Genomic DNA, 23325 nt, shown 5'->3' on the forward strand with positions numbered 1-23325 from the left:
GGTGACTTAGGTGCTAAGACCCTGGCATCAAACTGCCTGGATTCACATCCCAGCCCTGCCACTCACCAGCTATACACCTTGGGCAAGTCGTTTACCTCTCTGAATATCAGTGTCTTCATCCATAAAGTGGGAATGAAAAGAGTTAGGGAAGATAACATGTACTGTACACTGGGACAGGGCCTGCCAGACAGAACGCTCTGCAAAACTATTGGCCATTCACAAGAATATTAGACTCCATACCACCAAGGCCTGAAGCTGGAGAGATGGCATCAGTTCCTGGGGGGTGGGGGTGGGAAGAAGACTCTGGAAGTCCCAACAAAGGGGATCCTGACAGTAGGCTACGAGCACAGCTTCTAAAGCTGTGAGCGAGGCCAGCTGGGCAGGATGTGAAGCATATCCAAACAATCCCCCTCTGCCCCAAAATCTCACTATCTGCATTTTATAGAGTTTGATGCTCTCCTTAGGATCCTCATTTAAAAAGCAAGTTGCCCACTCCTGGCAATTCAGAAGGCTCCACTTGAGTGTCGTAGTGCTTGAATTCCTCAGATTCTTTCCTTTCAGGAGAGGGGCAGCCTGAAGAGATGCTTGGGTACAGTAAAACCACTACTGGGGACTCTGTTGTACAAGGCCACCAGCCCTCCACATGCTTCCTGATTTGTTGACTCAGTAAACAAGAGGTCCTGCAGAGGCTGATCTGACCGGTCTGGAGACGGTAGGTGAAGGGGTAGCAGCTCCAAATGAGAAAGTACCTGGCCTGCCTGGAAGCCCCACCCAGCCTCAAATCCAGCTCCACAGCACCAGCTCCAACAGGCCAGCCCCACCCATGCAGCAATGCAGGGATCTCTTGGGCATGTGGATCCAGCACCCTACCACTCTACTCTTTGACAAGGACAGGAAGACGAGGGCACTGGAAGCCCCAGGGGCCTCCAACACTTTTCAGTGGACCCAGAGCCCAGAGAGCAGGGCTAGGAAAGACTCCCACTGCAGACCCCCTCAGTCTCCTCAAGGCTTTGTTTTTATTTATCTAAGTACCACTGTCACTTCTGCCTGCCAGGAGGCCGAGGACGACAAGGCGGCTTGGCAGGAAGTCAGGAGAGGAGGGGATTCAGGCCTCTGCTATAACCCCCATCCCAATCAAGCCACGTGACTTCTGACCACTAACTCCAGGTCCTGACTTTCATATACGGGATAAGGTTTGAGAGGCTGGGTGTCTAATGTGATGGGGTGGCTGTGTCCAGTTAGGAGTGAAAATAAGGGGTGTCAATTAACCAGTTAGGCCTGAAAGGGGTCACAAGCAAGAGGTCAGTAGGAGGCAGTCCCCTGCCCCAGATACTTGGCAGGCAGACCTCTAGTTCCTGCCAAAGGGATAGCAGAAGTGCTAAGGATCTAATGGAGAGTGGAATGACAGCACTGGTGGCAGAAGCTGGCCTTGGGAGAGAGTTCCTGAGTATGAGTGAGGCCAAGATGGACCAAGCCAACAGTCAGGGGCTGAGGGAAAGGGGAAGTGGCCCAGCCCCCTAGGAAGGAGAAGCCTGCTTCTCTAGGGCCTCCAAAGAACAGCAAGAGCTACAGGGCCATCGACCACAGCTCTTCCTGTTTTATGAGTGCCTGCTGTGTTCCAGGCTTTATGCTAAGCACCATCTAGCACCCTAAGCAACAGGGCCAAGAGGACAGATATGGGAGAGGCCACGACACTAGCCTAAACCAAGAATGGCAGAGATGGCCCGGACAAATCCAGACCACAAGACAAAGACGGGCCAGCCTGGTAACCTAGGACGTAGGTCCAGGGAAGCAGAAAGGCACAGGGCTAGGCAGAGGCAGAGAGAGGGCTGAGACCCATTCATGGACTGGCTGAGCTCCTGGGGCCCAAGCCAGGCCATGTGCTGAGGTCTCCTGGCCCTGGCCCTCCTGGGCAGGGGGCAGAGGCTATAAGCATAAAGGTGCCACCTACCTTGTCAAGGCTAGAGCCATCACTCACAGTATAGGTACAATGTGCTAGAGGTTGTGCTCATCCCATCCTGGAAGATGGTGAGGCCCTACCTAGCTGGGTGGGGACTTGGTCACTGGAGGGGGGTGGGGTTTGGCAAGAACAGGAAAGTGCTGGGTGGGGGCACATCTAATCCATGTCCCCCTTGAGGGCTAACCTAGCACCAGGTCCTGAAGGTCCCAAGCCAATAGCCCTAGCCACGCTCACCCATGAAGCCTAAAGGGGTACAGTAGGGGCATCTGTTCTAGGCCTGCCCCATTCCTAGTCCAGAACAGAGAGCACTGAGGCCCTAGATTCAAGAGGAGGTGCTCTGGAAGTTGTTGCAGACAGAAGTCCCCCCAAGTCACTCGTCAGACACAGCACCTACGGGGAAAGGCCTAGGCCCAGGCCTGCTTAAAGCCAGTTCTGCCTGGGCCCATGAACTCCAGCCTCTCACTCCACCCCTGCCTCACTCACAGCATCTAGAGTACCACAGGGGGTGGTCAGAGCTCAGTCCTGGCTCACAAGGCCAAAACCTTGGTATTAAGAAGAGGCCTCTGTCGTCCCCTTGCCCACCCAGACTGTACCATGACCCTAGCAGGAGTGAAAGGGCTAAGATGGTGCTGAGGGAGAGAATGAAGACTCTCACTTCTCACTTCTTTAGCCCCATCTCCCCTCAGAAGAGCCTCCTTTTCCTTGAAGGACTCAGAGAATCCCCTGCCCGGGGCTCCAAAAGGGCCTCCCAACCCCACTCCACTGCTGGGTTCACAAGCAAAGAAGCTGTGCCTGAGACCCAGCCTCACCAGCCCTGCCCTAAGCATCTTCCAGACCCATCCTCATGATCCCCTCCAAGACCACCTGGGGAGATGACCCCCTCTATCAGTCCTAGGGCCACTGGGAGAGACACAGGGAGCTGGGCCCAGGTCCCCTGCTCAGATACTTGCAGACTCTGTGCCCTAAATAACTCCTGTAGCCTCTCCAGGCCTGCACCAGGCCCTGTACCAATTACTCTACATGCATCATCTCATTCCAAGCTCACATCAACTCTCATCAACCCTTGAGCAGAGAAACCTGATTTCAAGAGTCCAAGACCTAGTCCAAGGTCATGGAGCTGGCAAATGCAGGCCAAAGATTAGAGCTACATCTGCAGGACTCTGGGCTTGGGCTCATAATTACAATGTCTGTAAAATGAGGAGATCCTTAGCTGTATTCTAACCTCCAGGAGCCACTCTCCTTGCCATACTCTACCTATCCAGGTGGCCAGTGTTACAGGCTGCAATTAAGTAAAGTTCTCAGTGATGACAGATTCAAGAGCTTCTAGGTACGGGCCAGGGTCCTGGGTCCAGAACTATATGACCTAAGCCAGAACTGCATGGCTAGATCAGCCACCTCCAGGACTCCCTGGGCTCCACATGTATCAGTGAGGTCTTAACCAGGCCTATAGGGAGCCTATATGGTGTGACGTGGCTAGATGGCTGGCTGCCCTCTGCCCAGGAAACAGGGTGGGTCAGAGCTGGAGCAGGGCCGCCCCCTCTAAACATGGGTCTAGTGACTCATCTGGAGCCCGTCAGCAGCTTCCTGCCCACAGGTGCAGTGGGCGTCAGCCTTGCCCACCAGCAAGCCCCGGGAGGCTCCCACTCCAGCCTAGGCAGGCAGGGGACCCAAGAGAATGTAGCCCCACCCCAAGCTTTCGTGAGGACACAGCCTCAGGCAGAAAGAAACTCAGACCCATTCCAGTCAGAAGAGTTTCTCATGGAAGGGGCAGCCAAGCTGAGTGAGGGTCCTTGGGCCCAAACTCATAGGCCCAGCCTGAAACCCAGAGCCAGAAGCCCCTCCTTCCCTGCTTCCGGGTACAGCAGGCTCTACCCACACTGACTCCACCCCTTGACCCCTTGCTCCCTGGGACACTTGGAGTTTAGCAAGGCTAAGCCTGTTTCCCCACCTATAAAGCAGAGAGAACCGGGAGTCCAACCTTACAGAGGAGTAAGAAGATGAAATTCTGAGCATAAGAAGCTTAACAGGGGCCCTGGTCATATCCTGTACCCACAGGTCTTTGCTGTTGGGCCCTCCGGGTCACCCACGCGGCAGTGAGGGGTCACTGACCTTCAGGGCACACTTCTGACCGGTGCGCCGGTGGAAGCACTCCAGCACCTTGCCGTTCACACCCAAGCCCAGCACCTGCTTGGACAACTGGTAGTCATCGGTCACTGCGTACTTCTTGGGCTCCCGCCGCCCCACAAGGGCGGGAGTGCCGGCTGAGCAAGGTTCGCAGGGTGCACCTGGTGGGGGCGCAGGGCCCCCCTGCTCCTCTGCTGTCTCGACATCCATGGCCCCCGCGGGGCGCTCAGAGGAGGCCCCAGCCTGGCGCGTCCAGGGCCACCTGGGAAAGAGAGGCAGAGTGAGTTCCGTTCAGACTTCTTCAGTACACCCCAGCCTTGGAGGCCCTGAGCCAGAGTGGGCTTCGGGTGGGGGACAGGGCTGGGAATGAGGAACGAACTGCCGCAGTGTACGGACCCGCGGCAGGGGGAGGTGGTCACGCAGCGGGGTACAGGCGAGTCCTGCCCGGCCACCTGTCAAGAGGGGAAAGGGCCGCGAGGTCCCGGGAGTGGGAGGTGGAGGGGGCCCAGGGAGGGCCTACCTGGCGAGGGCGTACCTGACGGCAGCGCACCTGGCTGCAGCGCCGGTAAGGGGCAGGGGCGGCGGTCGCCGAAGCCCGCAGCCGCGAGCGCCCAGAGCTGAGAGTCACCCCGCCGCCTGCCCACGTGACTGCTCCCCTCCCCCGCGCGTCCCCGGCTTGAGGCCGGGCTTGGTCAGCCTTAAAGGGCCAGGCGGGCCCTGGCAGGACGGGGCGGGGCGGGGCGAGGCCCGCCTAGAGCTGAAGCAGAAATAGGGGGCGTGGCTTCTCCAGGGTGCAGAAATCTCCTAGGCTCCGCCAGCCTCCGGGGACACCCCAGCGCTAGCGCAGCCGGGTTCCGCGTGGGCTGTGCGAGCCGCGAATTTTACCAGCCACCAAGGAAGTGGCAGCACAGGAAGTCTTGTTTTTCTTGGAGTCTCAGGTAGCCCCTTGAGTCGGGTGTTTTCTCTGCACGCTGCCAGAAGGCCCTCCAGTATAATCTGTAAGGCTTGCAACTTCCTTAGTGGTGGCCCACCGCCAGCGTATCTAAAGTCTTAATTTTTGCCAACAGCGCAAGAGTGAAATAGAATTTTGTTGTGATTCGTGTCTCTCTAGCTCCTGGTGGCTCTGCGCGTCTCTCTAGCACTGGCATCTCTACCCTTCTGTGCATCTCCTGCTCATATTCCCTTGGAATACAGCGTCCTAAGACCAGAAATCCTGAATTCCCCTTTGGTCAGATCCATCAACTTTTCACCTTATGGTTAGAGCTTTTGTGTCATGTTTAAAAAGTCTCCTCCTCCTACCACAGTGACAGATATTCTTTATTAGCTAAGTGGTTTTCCCTTCCACATTTAGGTCTCTACTCTGAACCCATCTTAGATTACCTTATATATTGCGAACGGGTTTTCCCATCACAGACTGTTAACTCTTATTTCACAGATGAGGAAGCTGAGAACCCCCTAGAGGAAACAACTTGTCTAGAGCTGCAGAGTGTGTGGCTGTCTCCTTGGACAAATCTGCACTACTCTTGCACTTCCCTCTCGCCCCACAGCCCCGAAAGAGGTGGCTCACTTGGGACAGGGAACTGGCGATTTGGGGCAAGATCCCTGTGCGCGCCTCTGCTGCCATCTACAGGCCACTAGCAGGACTGCAGGAACCGCAGCCTCTGTCCCACCCGTAGGTAACTCCTCTGTATACCTAAGTATCCAAAGGTATCTTCTGGCTTCGGAATTGGGGCCCAGCGAGCTCCCTGCCCCTAAGCCCCAACACACACATGCATGTGGATGCACGTGGATGACTGGGCAGAAGCTCCAGGAGAACAGGCACCCTCTGTGTGCAGGCATTGAGCTGGATGAGGGTGTGAGGGGCTCTTCCCTCTCTCCTTGAGGCGATCTTCAAGCTAGGAAGGTTCAGTAAAGCAGAAGCCCAGACGACAGCCTCAACTAAGCGTACTGAGCTCTTCTTTTGGACCAGACACTGGGTAGATGCTCTATCTGGGCACCCCATGATCGCACTGGGACTGGAGGAGGGAAGGCAGTACCAATCCTGTGCAGCCTACACCAGACACACGAGTGACAAGCCCTGAGAGGTCAAGAGACCTGCCTGAGGTCAGTAGCTACCATGGCACAGCCCCTATCCCAACCCCCAAAGAACAACTCCAGGGCCCAGCTCTCACCCTCAAACTATGCCTTCCTCTCCTGTGCCTCCCTGCCCCACTCCCACATCCACATGTACACATTCTCACATGTTCACACACATGCAATCACACCTTTACACATGTGCACATATGCACACAGAGATACACAGGCATACACATGCACACAACACACACACATTTATGCCTAGCTGGAGCCAGGACCTCTGTCCTTGAGCCCCACCTGAGAATCTGATCCAAGATCTCAGAGCCTTGCAGGAAGCCCTGTGATCCAGAAGCTACCACTGCTTGAAGGCTTGGAGACTAGAGAAGGATTCTCCTTCTCCTATGGAGATGACTGGTTTGAGCCAGGTGAACCCAAAGCTGAGCAAGATCTCATTCTGGACAAGCAAGGCCCCACTCATAAGCAGGGGTCTAGAGAGCTGAGGGTGGAGGCTGGCCACTTGTCGTAGCCAAGGTCATCTCTGCGTGCTGTGATCCCTGAGCTATCTTATTTTCTAAAAATGGAGTTAGATTACAATTGTTCTAACATTTTTGTATTTGTATTTTTTTTGACCACAAAAAATCTATATTTTTATATTGGAGGGAGGGAGTAGAAAAGAAAGTAGCCCCTATACTGGGCCCTATTCAGTGGCAGCTTTTTGTTCCATAGGGTTAAGGAAGACTTTGAGGAAATAAAAGTTGTTTGGACAAATCCAGGTGTAGTTGCTTTGTATATTGTGATGGGTAGAAGGGACGAAGTGAAGGGTGAAGGCCCCTCACACGCTCCATATTGCCTCAGACTATGTCCTGGAAACTTGAGGTGGAGAAAGCGCCACTTTCATTCCTACATCTTGGGACTGTTGATGGCCATGTAGTGATAGAGAACGACAAGCAGGTTGGCAAAGATGGCCAGCTGCACATCCATGATCATGGCTGATCAGCTGGGCTTGGCTCTGACGTGGCCTGCACACTCTATCTGTATTTTTTAAACTGGTCTCTCTTTATTAAAAATTTTAATTGCATAAGCAAAACTTGCTTGTTATAATAAATTCGAACCATATAGAAATGTAAAAAGTAAGGAATGACAATGTCTCTCCTCTTGCAGTGTCCATACCAAGGCCAGTGCTTACACAAACACACACGTTCCCCACATGGGTTCCTCATAGACACGTGTTTTGCAGCTGACCCAGGGGAGTCAGAATGCATGGTTTCCCCTCGCTGCTCATGTTCCAGCAAGCATCTGCCACCTGCAAATTGATGGGAGGACTCAGTATTGGGGATGGCTCGGCCAGGGCAGGTGGGTACATGGTGGCAAACTCTGCCACACAGCTCTCCATGAGAGCTGTATGTCCAAGGGGACGAGGGCTGAGAACTTTGGAACAGCTTACAGTGACCAAGGAATCCAGTGAGTGCCTGGGTGGGGTGGTAGGGCAGCTGAAACCACTCTCTCAACACACACACACACACACACACACACACACACACACACACGTAGACGTGTGGACTATTCTTTGAGGAGAGGAGAGGCTGCACATATGAAAGTTTACAGACTAAATGAGCCAGACCTTGAGGAAGGCACTGCTGTATATTATTGTGACCCATTTTGTGTCTGTTCTGGGTGGGGAAGGGCAGAGGGATCCTGCAGCAAGAATCTCGGGTGCACGGGAGGGGTTTTTCTGGAAGGAAGAATCCATGGAGATGTGGCACATGAAACTATGAGAGGAATTGCCACTGGGTGGCAGTGTGGGCCCAGCAATCAGGGCAGGAGAGGTGACAATTAGATGGCCAGAGGCAGGCACCTCAGGTAAAACAAAGGCACACCACTCTTCCCAGTATTCAGGGGAGGTGCATAGTGCTGTCAAATTTACAAAGGGCAGTTGGAGGGCAAAACCCTTGGGTCCTTTAGTTCACACACAGAACTGCACAATCACTGACTTCTGTAGGGGGCGCTTTCAAGGGGACACCTGTGGTGCCCTGATGTTGACTGTCCTGGAGGCAGGGAAGCTTCACTGAGGACCTGAAAGTTGGATCCTGAAGGATGTCTAGGAGTTGGCTTATAATAGGAGCCTAGAGAGGAACTGGGGTTGGGGTTGGGCCTGTGAGATCTAGGGTATATTTTACCCTCTCTATGCCTCATTTTTATCGCCTGTAAAGAGGGGACAATACGTAGTAGTTAGGCAATGAAATGGGGCTGGAAATTGCTGAGACCATCTGCCACATAGTAAGCATTCAGTAAAGTAATCACAGTTAGAGGGAAAGGGCAATCTCGGGGTAGAGAGCTTGGGATTTGTCGCCAGGGGGACCAAGGTTCAAATCCAGCTCTGTTGCTTGGCAGCTGTGAAGCCCCTTTGTCTTCATAGTAATGTGGAGCAGTAGACAGTTCCTACTGGAGAAACGGCACCTTATACAGGGGCTCCATGCTGGGCTCTCCAGGTGCCCCAGCCATCAAAGTGGTAATGAGGTCTCCACACCCATCTCCACCCCATGCAAGCAGCTTCTGGCCTACTCAGGAGGACTGGTGGGGTGACACTGAAGCTCAACTTCCCTTCAGGAAATTTACAGAGAAGTGGGTTTCCTGAAGTCATTTCTCATCATTTCTCATCTTAACCAGTTTATTTTGTCATTTTGTCCTGTTTCACGGGGTTTTGCTTTTGGACCCCCTCTGTCTTCCATCCCCTCCCAGGCAGGGCAAGCTCAGCCCTGTCTGCCTTGGGAAAACCTGGATACTGCCATTTAGGCTTCTGGACCCTGCCAGGAGTTTGTCATCCCTGCTAGGGGATCTGAAGTTTACCTTCTTTCTGGGGAACCTGGGAGTACACACCGGGAAGTTGGAAGGGGGGAGTGGACCCTGCCACTTCTCCAATTCTCTCCCTCTCCTTCTGGTCCAAGGGCTTAGAGGAGGTGTGTGTAGCCCCTATGGTCTTTCAAGATGTTCCCTGGTGAGTCCAGTGAACTGGGAAAAGGTGGAGAGGATCAAGGGTAGGAGCATGGGCTTCTGACTTTTGTTCCCTGGGGCTCGGCATAATGGGGGTAATACCAGCTGTTGAGAATCAAATGTATCAAGTGCTCCATGTAGACGGGAGGGGGTGTCACTGATCCTTCTCTCTACCGTTACCCCCCATCTTCAGTTTATCTCTGGGTGTTTGGAGCTCCAGGTCTCTCTCCCACATTTTTAGGGAACCCACCAACCCAGAGACACATGTGAACTGTCCTGTGGGGTGAGCTGAGGGCCTGCCTGCCCCTCAAGTCGGTAGTCATTTCTTCCCTGATTGGAGGGCCGGCCAGAGGACAGGCTGGGGCCGAGACTGGATGGCCCTGCCTGGTGCAAAGGTTGGGATGGTGCCTTCTCCCCCAACTCTCAGTGAAAACGTTCTCGCCTGGATCCTCTTGGCTGTGGTGGCCGCAGGCTTGACCCCCGTGAAGCTGCGCGTATCTGAGTACTCCCTCTGTACCCCTTCCCTCCCCTAATGTCCCTCTCCAAACCACACCCTTTGCCACCCACCTCCCCGGAAACAGAGTCCAGGGGTCCAAGTGCAGCCCACAGGGGGCCCCCGCACACCAGACAGACCGCCTTGGAGGAGCCGCTAGCTGGGCGGACAGGCCGGTGACCGCGCGCTCGTGCTGCCACCGGTTCTACAGAGAGATAAGGGGGCCTGTTCCCAACGAAGCGGAGTGCCCGAAAGAAATCTGGGCTCCGGTAGGTAGAGCACCTGCCCCTCCCTAGCCCTCTTCAACCTGGACTTTCCCTAATGTTCTCTAGGTCACTCTCAACCCGGCTTGGTCACGTCAGCCTCGGGTCCAAGCGCTGTAATTGGCCCTGCGTGACCATTCGGCTGCACCTCCTGCGCTGCGATTGGTCGGCGCGCGGAGCCCCGCCCCATTTTCCTGGAAAGTTCTTGGAAATCTGTCAAAGGTGTTTCCTTTAGCGGCCCTCGGCCGCAGACCAGGGAACCGACTCCCTCGCCTGCACCCCTCCCCGCCCGGCCGCACAGCCGGCGGTTCTAGGAAGACGTCGCTTCCGGGAAGGGCTGGGACACAGAGGACAAAAGATTAGGCTGCTCGCCCCGCCCTCCCGGCCCGCCCCACGCGCCCTCCCGGCCGGACCGCGCCGCCACCTCTCAGTCCCGACCCGCCGCTCGTGCGCCCCAGGAGCCTGCCTTGCGAGCGCGACCCGCGCCCACTGGCTCCCTCCAGCAGCCGCCGTCAGGCCGAGCCCCAGCTCCGGAGCAGCCGCTGCCGCTGCCGTGACATGGTCCTCTGCGTTCAGGGGTAAGCGCGGCTCTCCGCCCCCGCCCAGCTCTGCGCCGGCACGCGGCAGAGTACTGGCCTCGTGCTAGCTGCCGAGCATTAAGAGGGCTTGACCGGTCGGAAATGATCGAGCGCGGAAAGACCTCGAGAGAGACAACAGGGAAGGGTGACAACATCGTCACCACCTCTACTGGCACTGTGGGTAGGGAAACTGGGGGTTGGCTGGCGACAGGAGAAACAGGGTGGGCTAAGCGTGGGAGAAGGTAGACGCCTCAGGCAGCGCGTTCTCCAAGGCGTGGCTCACCTGCCTAGCCGTCTGGGCCCGGAGCGCTCTATCCTAGCCTGCCGGCCCAACAGTCTACTGTGACCTTGGGCCAGCCCCTGCCCTTCTCTGTCCTGTCATACACTCTCCTGCCTCGGCTAGCAATTAGGCTGTTCTTGGGAAGCCAGCCTGAGATCCTTGCCTCTCCCCTGGTTGGCACCTGCTGAACAAGCAGCTGTTGGGAGAGCCTAGGTTTGGCCCAGTCCTGCCTGAGGTACCCCCACAATGTCCTCAGCCCTCCTCTCAGCCCAAAATGGGATCCCAATGTGAGAAGGACCTTGGCTCCTGCCTCCCTTCTCCAAGTTTCCCAAAATGTGGGGGTGGGATGGGGACTGATAAGACAGAGTCTTGGCCTCAGCTGAGCATTCTTGGCACATTCCTTCTGGCCAGAGCCTCAGGATCCCCTTCAACCAAGGGTCTGATGCTCTCCAAACTGATCTGACAGGAGCTCAGAAAGTTCCAGGGAGAATGAAAGAAGATGTGAATGGGTGCTCCACAGCAGGGAAAGCAAGATTTTTAAGACCTACACACACACACACAGCCACAGACCAGCTGGTGCCCTCCTGAGGTAGGGTGCAGGGATTCCCAATTGTAGGTATGGGTTGTTAGCTTTGCTGAGGGATCCCCGCTCAGGGCTGAGTTTGCCTCATTGGCTTATGTGCCCAGGCAGAACTCACAGGCTGGGCTCCACAGCAGGCACACACACATACTGGCCACCCACACCTGGAACATAACAGCCACTGCCACGACAATGACACCTCCCATACTCCTAGAAGGCTCCTGGGCCTGAGCTGAGCTCTGGGTTCCAGCAGGCAGGCCATCAACCAGTTCCTTGAAACTCAGCCTCTAGCTCCCCAACAGGGATTCCAGAGCTCCCGTAGTACAGCCAGGGTAGGGGTGGAAAAGTATTAGCAGGCTGTGGTATGCTAGGGTCTTATGGCCCCTTCTCTTGAGTGGTCACGGGCCCCTGATTTGTTAAAATCTTCTAAGAGTCACCTACAACCTACACTGTATAACTTACACTGTCAGATCTGGTTCCTCTGCCTGACTCCTGCTGCCGGTTCCTGCCCACCTCTTCCTGCCTCATAAGCAGTACCTGTCAGTGTTTACCCATACCATCATCTCAGCCTGTGGTGCCTTCCCCGCTACTCCTTCCTTTAGCCTGGCAGACTCAGCTCAGGAACAGGCAGGCCCTGACTTCCCCCTAACATTCTTTGCTTTTATGACTTTGGGTTATGAGGTCTCCTTTAGTGTAGGGCCCAGGGTTTCATTATTTGGTGTCTTGAGGCCAGCGGAGAACCAGACCCAAGACCCGAGGGTTTATTTTGTGATGAGTGGGAGAGGACCAGCAGTCTCTTCCTTGGGAACCAGGGCCATGCCCCTCAATCCCAGGAAGCCCCAGGATCACCATGCTGGGTGGGCTTCCCCTAAAGGGAAGCTACTGCTCAGATTGGGGCCAGTTCAGCAACCCAACTCTAGGCCTCAGTGTCTGGGCTAGTAGGACCCCTCATTGAGGAGGAGGGGAAACTGACGCCTAGTGAAGAACAGTGTTTGCATAAGATCATAGTGCCTCGTAGGGCAGGCTCGTCAGGGTAGGATCTGGAATGTGGGATGAGTACCCTGCCCTTTGGTGGGAGCTCATATTTATGGGAGGTGGGACTTGTCAGTGCCTTTAGAGGCCACTGTCTATCCTATACCCTCAGCTGGGAGGAGGAGAGAACAGGATGGGTGTCTGACCTGTTTGGGGATATTATTCCAGCCCCTAAGCCCTGGCCAGTGTGGACCTAGGTCCCTCTGACAGATACTCCTATCTATGGGGAGGTAGCATGTGACCAATCCCTCGGCTCAACCAGGACAAGTGCCATTTAATTGGCCCACCACTGCCAGGAGGGCACCACTGTGAAGCCTCTTTGTACTGGATCCTGTCAGTGTGGTGAGAACACCAACTGGCCACTGTGAGCTAGAGATGCCTATGGAGAATGAAGTGTATTTGGTTGGTGCAAAATAGAGAGATTACAGTTGACCCTTCGTATCTGCAGATGCGAAACCCATGGATATGGAGGGCCCAAAGTATTCACTGGGCTACGCCATTCATATAAGGGACTTCAGCCTCCGCAGATTTTCGTATCCACGGGGGCTCCCAGAACCAATCCCCCGCGGATACTGAGAGATGACTGTAATTACTGTTTAATAAATGCAGGAGGGTGGAGAAGTCTCTTTCAGAAGAGGGTTCATATGTGGGGGAAGTAATCAAGGGGCCTTTTGTGATGACAAGTGGGAGGTGGGGTACTGGTCTCATTGAGCCCGTGGGTGGGCAGAGGGGAAACTAGGACTCATAGTGAGATAGACTGGCCAGAGGTCACATAGCCAGTCTGGGGCAGAGGGGATCTCTGGAAATGGGGAGAGCACAGGACCTCCACTCAGCGCCCATCCACCTCTTTCTAGACCTTGTCCTTTGCTGGCTGTGGAGCAGATCGGGCAGCGGCCCCTGTGGGCCCAGTCCCTGGAGCTGCCCGAACCAGCTATGCAGCCTTTACCTGCTGGCGCCTTCCTGGAGGAAGCAGCAGAGGAGTCCCCAGCCCAGCCAGAGGGTGAGCCCAAGGTGCTGGACCCCGAAGAAGATCTCCTGTGCATAGCCAAGACCTTCTCATACCTTCGGGAATCTGGTGAGTCTGAGGAGGGAGGCAGGACTTGTCCTGAAGTCTGATGGGGAAAGTTTAGCTCTGCCTGTTGTGTCTAATTTGAGAGGCATGGCTCTGGCCAGAAGAGTCTGATGGGAGAGAAGGGGTACAGCACTCCCCAGGGAGATGTGAAGAGAGAGGCTGAGCCCTGCCTTGCCCTGGGTTGGTGCACCCAACTAATTTCCACTGTGACCAGTCTCTTAGCCCCCTCTCCACTTGCCTAGGCTGGTACTGGGGTTCCATTACGGCCAGTGAGGCCCGGCAACACCTGCAGAAGATGCCAGAGGGCACATTCCTAGTACGTGACAGCACCCACCCCAGCTACCTGTTCACATTGTCGGTCAAAACCACCCGTGGCCCCACCAACGTGCGCATTGAGTACGCCGACTCCAGCTTCCGCCTGGACTCCAACTGCCTGTCCAGGCCGCGCATCCTGGCCTTCCCAGATGTGGTCAGCCTTGTGCAGCACTATGTGGCCTCCTGTGCTGCAGATACCCGAAGTGACAGTCCTGACCTTGCAACCACCCAAGCCCTGCCTACCCCTAAGGAAGATGCACCTGGTGACCCAGCACTGCCTGCTACTGCTGTACACCTAAAACTGGTGCAGCCCTTTGTGCGCAAAAGCAGCACCCGAAGCCTGCAGCACCTGTGCCGCCTCGTCATCAACCGTCTGGTGGCCGATGTGGACTGCCTGCCACTACCCCGGCGCATGGCTGACTACCTCCGACAGTACCCCTTCCAGCTCTGACCCAGCCAAGCAACCGCCTAGCCTCACCCAGCCAGACCCTGGAGGGGACACCGGCTCCAGCTGGACTTGGGCTCCCACTATCCCTCCTCCAGTCCTCCTGGTGCCACATGCATCTGGCAGCTGGACCAGGAAGGGTCTGCGGGAACAAGGCTGGGGGTGAGGGGTAGGGAGGAGTGTCACACGACTTGGAGGTCAGCGCCCCCAGCTCCCATGTGGCTCCATTGTGGTGGGCCATGTGACAGAAGAGGGGACTGGCAGGACCTCGTCTCACCCTGTGGGCTGGGCCCAGGCCCCAACTCACCTGCTGTGGCCTCCTGAACTGCGTAGACTTGGCTGTCCCTGGTTTCTCAGTCCACAGGGTGGGGCAGGCCCCCTCCTTTCAGCCAGCCTCTGTCTCAGGGGGGATGGCAGCCAGAGGAACTGAGGTTGACACTGACAGTCCCCTTCTGCGGGAGCAGGCCAGGCTGGGGGACGGCACAGTTATATAGTATTTATTTATTTATTCTCCTTGGGTTGGAGAGCCAACCCCACCTCTCTGCCTGAGCCCTGAGTGCTCCAGAGACCCCAGCCCTGCCTCAGCTTCTCTGGATCCTCCCAGCCGAGAGCCTCTTCCTGAGATGTGTTGCTGGACCCAAGGCAGTCCTGGGTGTCCTGGCGCTGACCCACCCACCTGTGAAAGTGTCCACCCTCTTCTGCCTCCAGCCCTGTTTTGGGAGGGAGGATGGGTGAATAAACAAGAAAAGAGAGCCAAAGTGTTAACGCCTTGCAGAGCCTGCTACTCACCCCCTTGCAGGGCAGAGCCCTGTCTGCACAGAGCTGGTCTCGCTGGGGCACAGGCCCTGCATGAGTGTGGGTGCCGTGTCAGGGAGGGGCATGGTAGTTTGAGGGCTGCCACTCCACCTCTGATGGGTCTGCTTCCTGCCCAGGAAGGTGCCTGCACATGAAAGAGGGAAAGAAAATACATATCTGATAAGACTTTATAAAATAATTATTTCTAAAAAAAAAAAAAAAACCCACAGTTTGGTAGTCATTTTTTTTTCACTGATTTTTCTGTAATGACAATAAAATTGTACCTTTCATTTATGGAGCCCTCAGTGGGGCCTCTTTTGAGTTGTACACAGTTTGTCCCCTTTGATCTTACTATCATTATCCCCCACTTTACATCTGGGTCAGCAGAGGCCCAGAGACCTATGTGGCAGAGCAGGCCCTGCTAGGGCACCCAGTAAAGAGTGGAGGGGATAGCGAGAAGCCTTTCTCCACTCATTCCCTATTTTCCCCTTGGAGGGTGGGATGCAGGAGATGAAGGCCAGTTGGATTGCCTGCAGGGTCACTGCCCAGTGTCACGTGGGGGGTGGTGGCAGAGGAGCACCAGGTCGGAGAGATGTGTAAGTGATGTCAATTAAAGATTGAAAGTGGAGAATATTAGGGGGATGGGGACTGTGGACTACTCCTGGGGGCAGCGTCTTTTGAGATGAGGAGACCAACAATCAGAGAAGTCAGGGCCAGTCATTCCAAGGAGAAGGTACAGGGCATGCAAAGGCACCAGGGCATGACTGGAAGCTTATATTCCTGACCACAAGGAGGCCTGGGGAAGGGTCATTCTGTGCAGTGGGGTGGAACAGTTGAGTTGTGGATAGTGGCCCGTAAGCTGGCAGGGTCTGGCCTGGGATGGGGCTAATGGGGCTCTGGTCTAGGCTGATTGGGGTTTGGGTACTCTCTCACTCAGGGTCCTGCATATCAGAAGTAGGTGAAAAAGCAATTAAAATGAAAACGCTCTCCATCATCTGATGGTCTGCCTTTGGAGCACTTCAGCGCCTGGAATCCCACTATGTCCTGAAATTTTCTGCACCTTTACTTGAGTAACTCACAGGAATGCTCCTGTGAACCTCATTCATAGCCTTTAACCCTTATTTTAGAAACAGTTCTAACCTTTCTATCTTCTTAGCTCTTAGACAATTAAAAGCTGCAGATTAGAAGAGGCAAATGTCGGCAGATTGAAGGCAGGAAGGTGTGAGGAGTGACAATGTTGATGATGAGGAGGAGGCAGGAAAGGATAAAAATCAAGAACTATGGGGCTTCCCTGGTGGTGCAGTGGTTGAGAGTCCGCCTGCCGATGCAGGGGACGCGGGTTCGTGCCCCGGTCGGGGAAGATCCCACATGCCGCGGAGCGGCTGGGCCCGTGAGCCATGGCCGCTGAGCCTGCGCGTCCGGAGCCTGTGCTCCGCAACAGGAGAGGCCACAACAGTGAGAGGCCGGCGTATCGCAAAAAAAATAAATCAAGAACTATGGAGGCACAGAACCTTGGGGGCACGGAGATAGTTGTGGGAAAGAATGGAGCTGATGTTGGGTGAGAGTGAGCAAGAAGTGGGTGAGGGCTGTCTTTATCGGGGTGGTGCCCAGGCCCACAGGTCCCGCCTGGTGCCTTCTCCATTGCTGGCTGCAGGGCCCAACAAACACCTCCTCCAGGTCACCATGACCCTGCCAGGGATGTCTGCAGTTCCTCATTGTTTCAGCCTGGATCCCAGCCCCTTGATGACTCCCAAAATACCTGAGGTGACCCCTCTGTCTGCTCCACCCCGAGATCTGAGTCACCCAGTGGGTGGGTAGCAGACACAGAAGGGCCAAAGGCAGGCTCTTCACCACCTGGTGCCATGACCCAGACAGAAAGTGCTGGAGCAGGAGGAAGCCCTTTGTTGTCCACAGAGGGGACACGTCTCAGGGTGCCCACCGGGTGCTGGCAACAGACAAGGGCTTTGCACCTCATGTAATGCTCACCACAACCCTGGGAGTAGGTCTAAATATTACCCATATTTCACAGATGAGGAAACTGAGGCCCAGAGGGGGCAAGGGACTGGCTGAGGAGGTGAGGCACAGAGCAGAGCTAAGCCTGAGGGGTCCTGACTGCCCACCTGCCCCTGCACTGCTACATGAGGTGGCGAAGACGGGCAGCTGGGGTAGGGGGGCAGCTTTCAGGTGAGTTGTTCTTGGATGCTGGCTTTGTCCCCTCGTGTTCCTGCCTGCTAAGGTCTCTGGAGCCACTGGCCTGACCAAAAGGGTCCTATCCCATTCCCCGTCGCCTCAGCCCAAGCCAAGGTCCAGCTCTTGCCTGAGGAGGGCCTACAGCTACTTCTGACCCCTGATACTTTTCTGCTTCAATTTTTTTTTTTTTTTTTTTGGCTGCACCGCGCAGCATGTGGGATCTTAGTTCCCCAACTAGGGATCGAACTCACAGCCCCTGCCTTGGAAGCACGGAGTCTTAACCACTGGACCGCCAGGGAAGTCCCAATCTGCTTCAATCTTATTTTCATGTTTCCCTACCAAGGGAGTGAGTGACGCCTAGTTAGAACAGGATCAGTGGAGAGCATGTCATCGGGCCCCAGACCCAAGTCAGAGACCCAGCCTAACAGATGCTGAAAATCCTCTGGTCACTGCAATCACCCCTGGGTGGTTCTGGGCTGGTGAAAGGAGCACACCTACCAGCACTGACGGAGGAGGAAGAAAGGAGCTGACTGGAGGGCGCACAGGACCCTGCACAACATACAAACAATAACTGATGGTAACCCTTTACCAATTAAGTCCTTCACCAGCACACGTGCTCTTTGGGCACAAACTGGGCCAGACTCCATTTGGGCCCTGGGGACACAGCAGGGAATAAGATGGACACACTCCCCATCCTTGTGGGACTCATGGGCTGGTAGGCGAGAGATGAACAAGTAAACAAATGGGCACTCAGGATGAGTTTTGAGAGTGAAATGAAAGCAAAGCAGGAGGCGGGGAAGAAAGTGCTTTGGGTGTGGGGACACTGCTGCCAATGAGAGGGTCGGGGAAAGCTCTGGAGCAGGGTGGCACTGAGCCTGGACACCTGAGCAAAGAGCAGGAACTGGCTATGCAGACAACTTAGAGAAGGACATCCCAGGTGGAAGGAGCTTCAGTGCAATGGCCCTGAGGCAGGAACAAACCTGGTGTGACCAGAAGATGGCTGGCTGCCCAGGAGGGCTGAGGAGACAGAGGGCGGGTGGAGAGGGCAGAGGGTGCACATGGATTGTGCTCTGGTGCGGTGCAGCGCCCCTTCAGTGTTTAGCAGGGACAAGCTATGATCTAGTGCTCAGTTCTAAGGAGTGAACCTGTCAGCTGGGGGTGGGGGGGATGGCCCCACAAGGGCCTGGGGGCCAGAGGCCAGAAGGAGGTTGAGAGGTATGGGATATGGAGGAGTAGGGTGTGGTGGAGAGCAGAGGAGGCAAGGTGATCCTGGGTGCGGTTCGTGCCCCATTAAGTTCTCACTGCAGCCTTGCACACCAGCAGAGGTCCCCATTTACAGCAGAAGAGGTAAGACTCAGAGAGAGGTGGTGGCTTTTTCAGGGTCACACAACTTGTGAGGGGCAGAGCCGGGGTTCAAACCCTGACTCAAGACCTCGTTTGTATAAACTGCTGCTCTGCTCTGCCTCCCAGGGGCTGGCATGCTAAGGCCTTGGCCCTCACAAGGCACTGGGGACATGTAGAAGGCCAGGCAATTCAGGAAGGCTTTTTGGAAGAGGGGGGCTGGGGACTGCCCTAGAGGATTCTGTCAGGCCACAAGGAAATGGGTTTGCAGATTGATCCTACATGGTGTCCATCCTCGGACTCACGATGCCCCTCTGGAAAAATTCTGGGACAGAGATGCCACTAGGCCATTCAGGTTTCTCTTGTCAGTCAATGAGAGGTCTTGCTGGGAGGCTTCACCCGTGATCACCGAATGTCCTAACACGCCCTGAACCATCGGGGTCTCTGCACCTGGGCCCAGCTTCTAATCTGCCAACTGAGCAAATCTTGCTGGATCAAGGGCAAACATGGGTCTGAACAGGTCTGGGGACATGGCCAGGCTGGCTCCACTCTCAGATGGGAACCCTCCCACCCAGCACAGCTCCACAGTGAAACAGAGGAGCCAAGAGCCTGAAATAAGCCCTAATCAAGAAGGCAGGAGGATTCTGGGATCTCACAAAGGCCCTCTTTCTTCAGGAGAAGTGGAGCCTGCACAGGCCTGGGCAGCCCTTTCATACCAACCTGTTAGACCAGTTTTAATATAAAGCAGGTTGGAGCTTTGCCAGAAATTCAACAGCCTCTCCTGGTGAAGGTGTCCTCCCCACGCCAACTGCAGGGTATGGGCCCCCTCCCTAGCTTAGGCAGGCTGCACAGCCACCACCCAAGGGGCCATTCCAATGGTCACTCTGGGGCAGCAGGCTGGGGCTCCCACATCTGATACTTAAGACAGGAGGTCCCTGGAGGTTTACTCCTGGCTAGCATTTCCCTCCAACCCTGGTTTTACCCCCACCTCCCCTCCAGTCTGGATTATGTGCTGTACACTTGGTTTGGGGGGGGGCTGTTTCCCTCAACCTCACTGAACCTCATAAGATTCCTTAGCTATGAAATGGGGAGAGTGACAGCACGTCTCTCAGAGGGGACATGGGGGGCCCAGGAGGATTTATAAGTTGATACTGAGGAGAGCCTGAGGGTTCAACCTGGCAGCTGCTGCAGCTGTCACTGTAACTATTCCTTGTCCCTTGTTTTAATCCCATTTGAGAGGTGGGCAGGGCAGGGTTTTTTTTTTTAGGCTGCGTCGAGTCTTAATTGCAGTATGTGGGATCATCATTGCGGCACGCGGGCTCTTCGTTGCAGCTCACAGGCTTCTCTCTAGTTGTGGCGCACAGCCTCCAGGGCACGTGGGCTGTGTAGTTGTGGCGCGCAGGCTCCAGAGTGCGTGGGCTGTGTAGTTGCGGCACGTGGGCTCTCTAGTTGAGGCGCACAGGCTCAGTAGTTGTGGCATGTGGGCTTAGTTGCCCCATGGCACGTGGGATCTTAGTTCCCCCACCAGGGATCAAACCCGGGTCCCATGCATTGGAAGGCGAATTCTCTACCACTGGACCACCAGGGAAGTCCCCGGACAGGTACTGATGTCCCCTGAGGTCCCCATGGGAGCTACAGGGGAGCTGGCTGGAACTCCCTGGAGCTAAAAGCAGCCCCTCACCCCACTAGCTTTGATGCTGCCCTGCCAGCCCAGCCCTCCACCTTCAGGCATCATTTGCCAACCAAGGCCTTGGGTTCCAGTCATGGTGAATAGACCCTTTGTCTGGTCTCTGCATGGGCTGGGGTGGAGGCTAGACCAGCCTAACCTTCTAGCAACTTCCCTTGCAGCTCCAGTAGAGACTAGGCCATCTACTACCCTTGTCCACACCTGGAGGATGGGTCTCCCTCAGGCCTGTTACTTTCCACGCCCTCAGTGGTCTGTGCCCTCAGAGGTGAGTCACAGGTGAGGGAGGTGAGCTGGGTAGCACCTCTGGGTCTGTCCCATTTCAAAGCTGCAAGCCTGAGACCCAGAGAGTCAGGCTAGCTTGTCCACAGTCACCCAGAGAGGAAGTGGCCATACAGGGCTGGAGCCCAGGGCTTTGAATCCCAGGTCAGGGCCTGTCCCCCTCACCCTAGAACTCTTGAACTTGAGTCTGCTGCCTTCTGACTAGGAACATGGCCAGCCTGGTTCAAGGCCCTCCAGACTCCCCCTGTCCAGACCTGGACTCTTCACTGTCCCCTAGACATGCCTCCACTCTCCCCCCATCTTGCCTCCACAACCCCCACATGTGCCCCCTACCTGTTGATCTCCACGTCTGTCTACCTTGCCCCTGGTCCTTCTCAAGCTGCTCTCCTGCTGCTCTCCATGGCTGCCTTGCCCAGATCTAGCCTTACCATCACTCACCAACCTGAATGGACCATCCTGATGGCCTCCTCACTGGCTCCCTCAGCCCTACCACCATCTCCAGAGTGAGGGGCTTGCAAACCCAAACTTGTCCTGCCTTCCTCATTTAGTGATATTCACAGGCTCCCCTCATATCTTGCTTGTGCCTTACCCCAGGCTCCAAGACATGGATTCCCAAACTGCCAACAAGCCATTTCATTCTGCTTCCCTCCAAACAGCCCTCCACATACCAGGATATCATTCATCCTGGAATGTCCTCTTCCTCAGTTGTGCCAGGGCAAACTCTTACTCACCCTTCAAAGTCCAACTCAAATGCTCCTTTTCTGAGAAGTCTTCCTTAACTTCTCCTGCATTTATTCATGCCTGTGTTGGGCACCCACTGCATCCTAGGGAATCTCCCTGGAGCCTGAGTTTTCCCAGGTCTCTTCAGCCTGGGGAGGAGAAAACATACTTTCCATAACAAATTCAAAACAGCCATTCTTTGACTAAATTTCTCTCTCTCACACACATACACACCATGCTTCCCATGAAAGTCTCCTGGGGATGTCTTTGAAGAGGCAAATTAGCCAAGTGGAAAGAACTCAGGCAGAGTTCAAATTTCAGAGCCTCCAAAATCACTGTAGGATCTCAAGCGAATGGTTTAGCTTCTTGGAGCCTCAGTTTCCCCATGTCTTTTTTTTGCTGAATTGCAGGTGAGGTGGGCTCTGGCTCCCTCTTTCCCCAGCCAAGCAGCTGCCTCCTCCACAGCTCCTCCTTGGAGCGCAAACAGCCAAGAGCTCTTTTTTTTTTTTTTTTTTTTTTTGTCCACTCCGCATGGCATGTGGTATCTTAGTTCCCTGACCAGGGGTCGAACCCACGTCCCCCGCATTGGAAGCACAGAGTCTTAACCACTGGACTGCCAGGGAAATCCCAGTTTCCCCATCTGTCTAACAGAGATAGTGGAAGTGCCCTGCCACAGGGTGGTTGGAGAGTGGCTATGCCTAGTTTTGGGGGAATACGGGGTGAGTAGAAGCTGATGCTCATCTCTGAGCAGGAGATGTGGCAGGCCCAAAGCAGGAGGAGCCTTTTTGTGTGGCCAAAGCTTTATGCTCAATGGAAAGGCAGTTGCTTCCATGACTCAGGCCTGGTTGAAGCAGGCAGGGCCCAGAGTGCAAGAAGTGGCCTCTGAGGGCTGAGAGAACTTGGGATGGCCACAACTCCTCCAGGCAGTCCTCTAGGACTGTTTCACTGCACAGTCCCCACTAGGGAGATCCACACTCTGATGGTGTGGCTGGAAGGGGAGTGGCACCCAGCAAATGCTCCCCAGGCACAGTCCTGTTCCAGGGACTCCCCACACCCAGCGCCGATGAGCCAGACTGGGCCCTTCCTGTCACCAGAGCCGGGCTCCTCCTCCATCAGAGGTGAGGACTTCACTCATAGTTTGGGTTGGGCCAAAGCTTTGTTTTTAAAAGTGCTTCTCGCCTCTCAGCCTTCTCCTAAGAAGCACATCTCCCCTCCCCACCCCCACCAGCCCTACTTCTGAGCAACATCAATGTGTGTGTGTGTGTGTGTGTGTGTGTGTGTGTGTGTGTGTGTGTGTGTGTTGACCTTTCCACTTGGCCAACATTCCTTTGTATTTCTCAGCTCCTTTGGGTAGATGGCCATGGTAGGAGGAGTTGTTAGGAGAGCAGGTTCTCAGGAAACCTTTTCTCCAAAACCATAGAAACATGGAGCCCAAGGAAACACTAGAAAATGAAGGCTTATCCAGAAGGAGATGGGTTTCCGGAGCAGTTAGAGGAGTGTGGGTAAGAGAAAAAGAGAGCTCTAATGCCAGTGTGAGTGCCTGCGGGGTCTGGCCTCTGGGCATCCTTGCGAGGTCAGTGTTGTCAGCCTGGCATCTAGTGGGCAGGCTGAGCTTAGGCAGGCAAAGCTGGGTGACCCTGGGCAGATTGCTTTATCTCTCTGAGCCATACATGTCTTAAAGTAGACCAAAGTCCTGGGTTTGCTGTCAGTGCGATCAGCTCATACTCTCTCTACCCCAGAGGTGCTCAGACTGGGTCTCTATAGCCCTTTTTCTCTTCAGAGCCAGCAGGTGCCTGAATGAGGAGCTGTGGGCTTTGGGGCAGTAGCACCTGCTCTTAGCACCCTGACAGTCACCCCCTTTCTCCTCTGGGTCTCAGTGGATGAACTGGGGCATGCTAGGCTCCAGGAGTATCCCTGGGCCGTACAGAGGGCAGAGAACTAGAGGGCAGAGAAGGTGTGGAATGGGCACCCCCCACCCCCACCCTGGGTGAGGTATTTTTGCTGGAATCGCAGCAGCTGTGGCTAGAGGCCTCTTCCCACGAAGAAAGAGCAGAGCGCCTCTTCCAAGAACTCAGAGGAGGCCTGCAGGGAGGGGTAGCGGGGA

At 55.2% G+C, this 23325-nt stretch overlaps 2 protein-coding genes across 9 annotated transcripts in view; one reads left to right on the top strand and one right to left on the bottom strand.

The window, feature by feature from the left end:
- Window positions 1-21370, bottom strand: part of MAPKAPK3 (MAPK activated protein kinase 3) — a 44183-nt gene extending 22813 nt beyond the window's left edge. Inside the window, exons 1-3 of one of the 8 annotated variants that reach the window (XM_024746710.1) lie at window positions 14999-16087; window positions 14517-14679; window positions 4070-4346 (exon numbers count right to left, since the gene is read on the bottom strand). In XM_024746710.1, the coding sequence (XP_024602478.1) occupies window positions 4070-4346; window positions 14517-14679; window positions 14999-15179 (621 nt within the window). In that variant the 5' untranslated portion in view covers window positions 15180-16087. Of the gene's footprint in view, window positions 1-4069; window positions 4347-4604; window positions 4765-14516; window positions 16110-21232 lie in introns of those variants that run through there. The other 7 variants (XM_024746744.1, XM_024746701.1, XM_024746719.1 and 4 more) reach the window with 7 other exon arrangements.
- On the top strand, window positions 9844-15298 carry CISH (cytokine inducible SH2 containing protein). Its single transcript, XM_024746761.1, has 3 exons — window positions 9844-10485; window positions 13232-13452; window positions 13692-15298. The coding sequence occupies exons 1-3, from the start codon at window positions 10466-10468 to the stop codon at window positions 14213-14215; spliced, it is 765 nt and encodes a 254-aa protein (XP_024602529.1). The 5' UTR covers window positions 9844-10465; the 3' UTR covers window positions 14216-15298.
- Window positions 21371-23325: the final 1955 nt, after the last annotated feature.

The sequence above is a fragment of the Neophocaena asiaeorientalis genome, unplaced genomic scaffold (assembly GCF_003031525.2).
Source record: "Neophocaena asiaeorientalis asiaeorientalis breed wild unplaced genomic scaffold, Neophocaena_asiaeorientalis_V1.1 scaffold779, whole genome shotgun sequence".
NCBI classification, from domain to species: domain Eukaryota; kingdom Metazoa; phylum Chordata; class Mammalia; order Artiodactyla; family Phocoenidae; genus Neophocaena; species Neophocaena asiaeorientalis.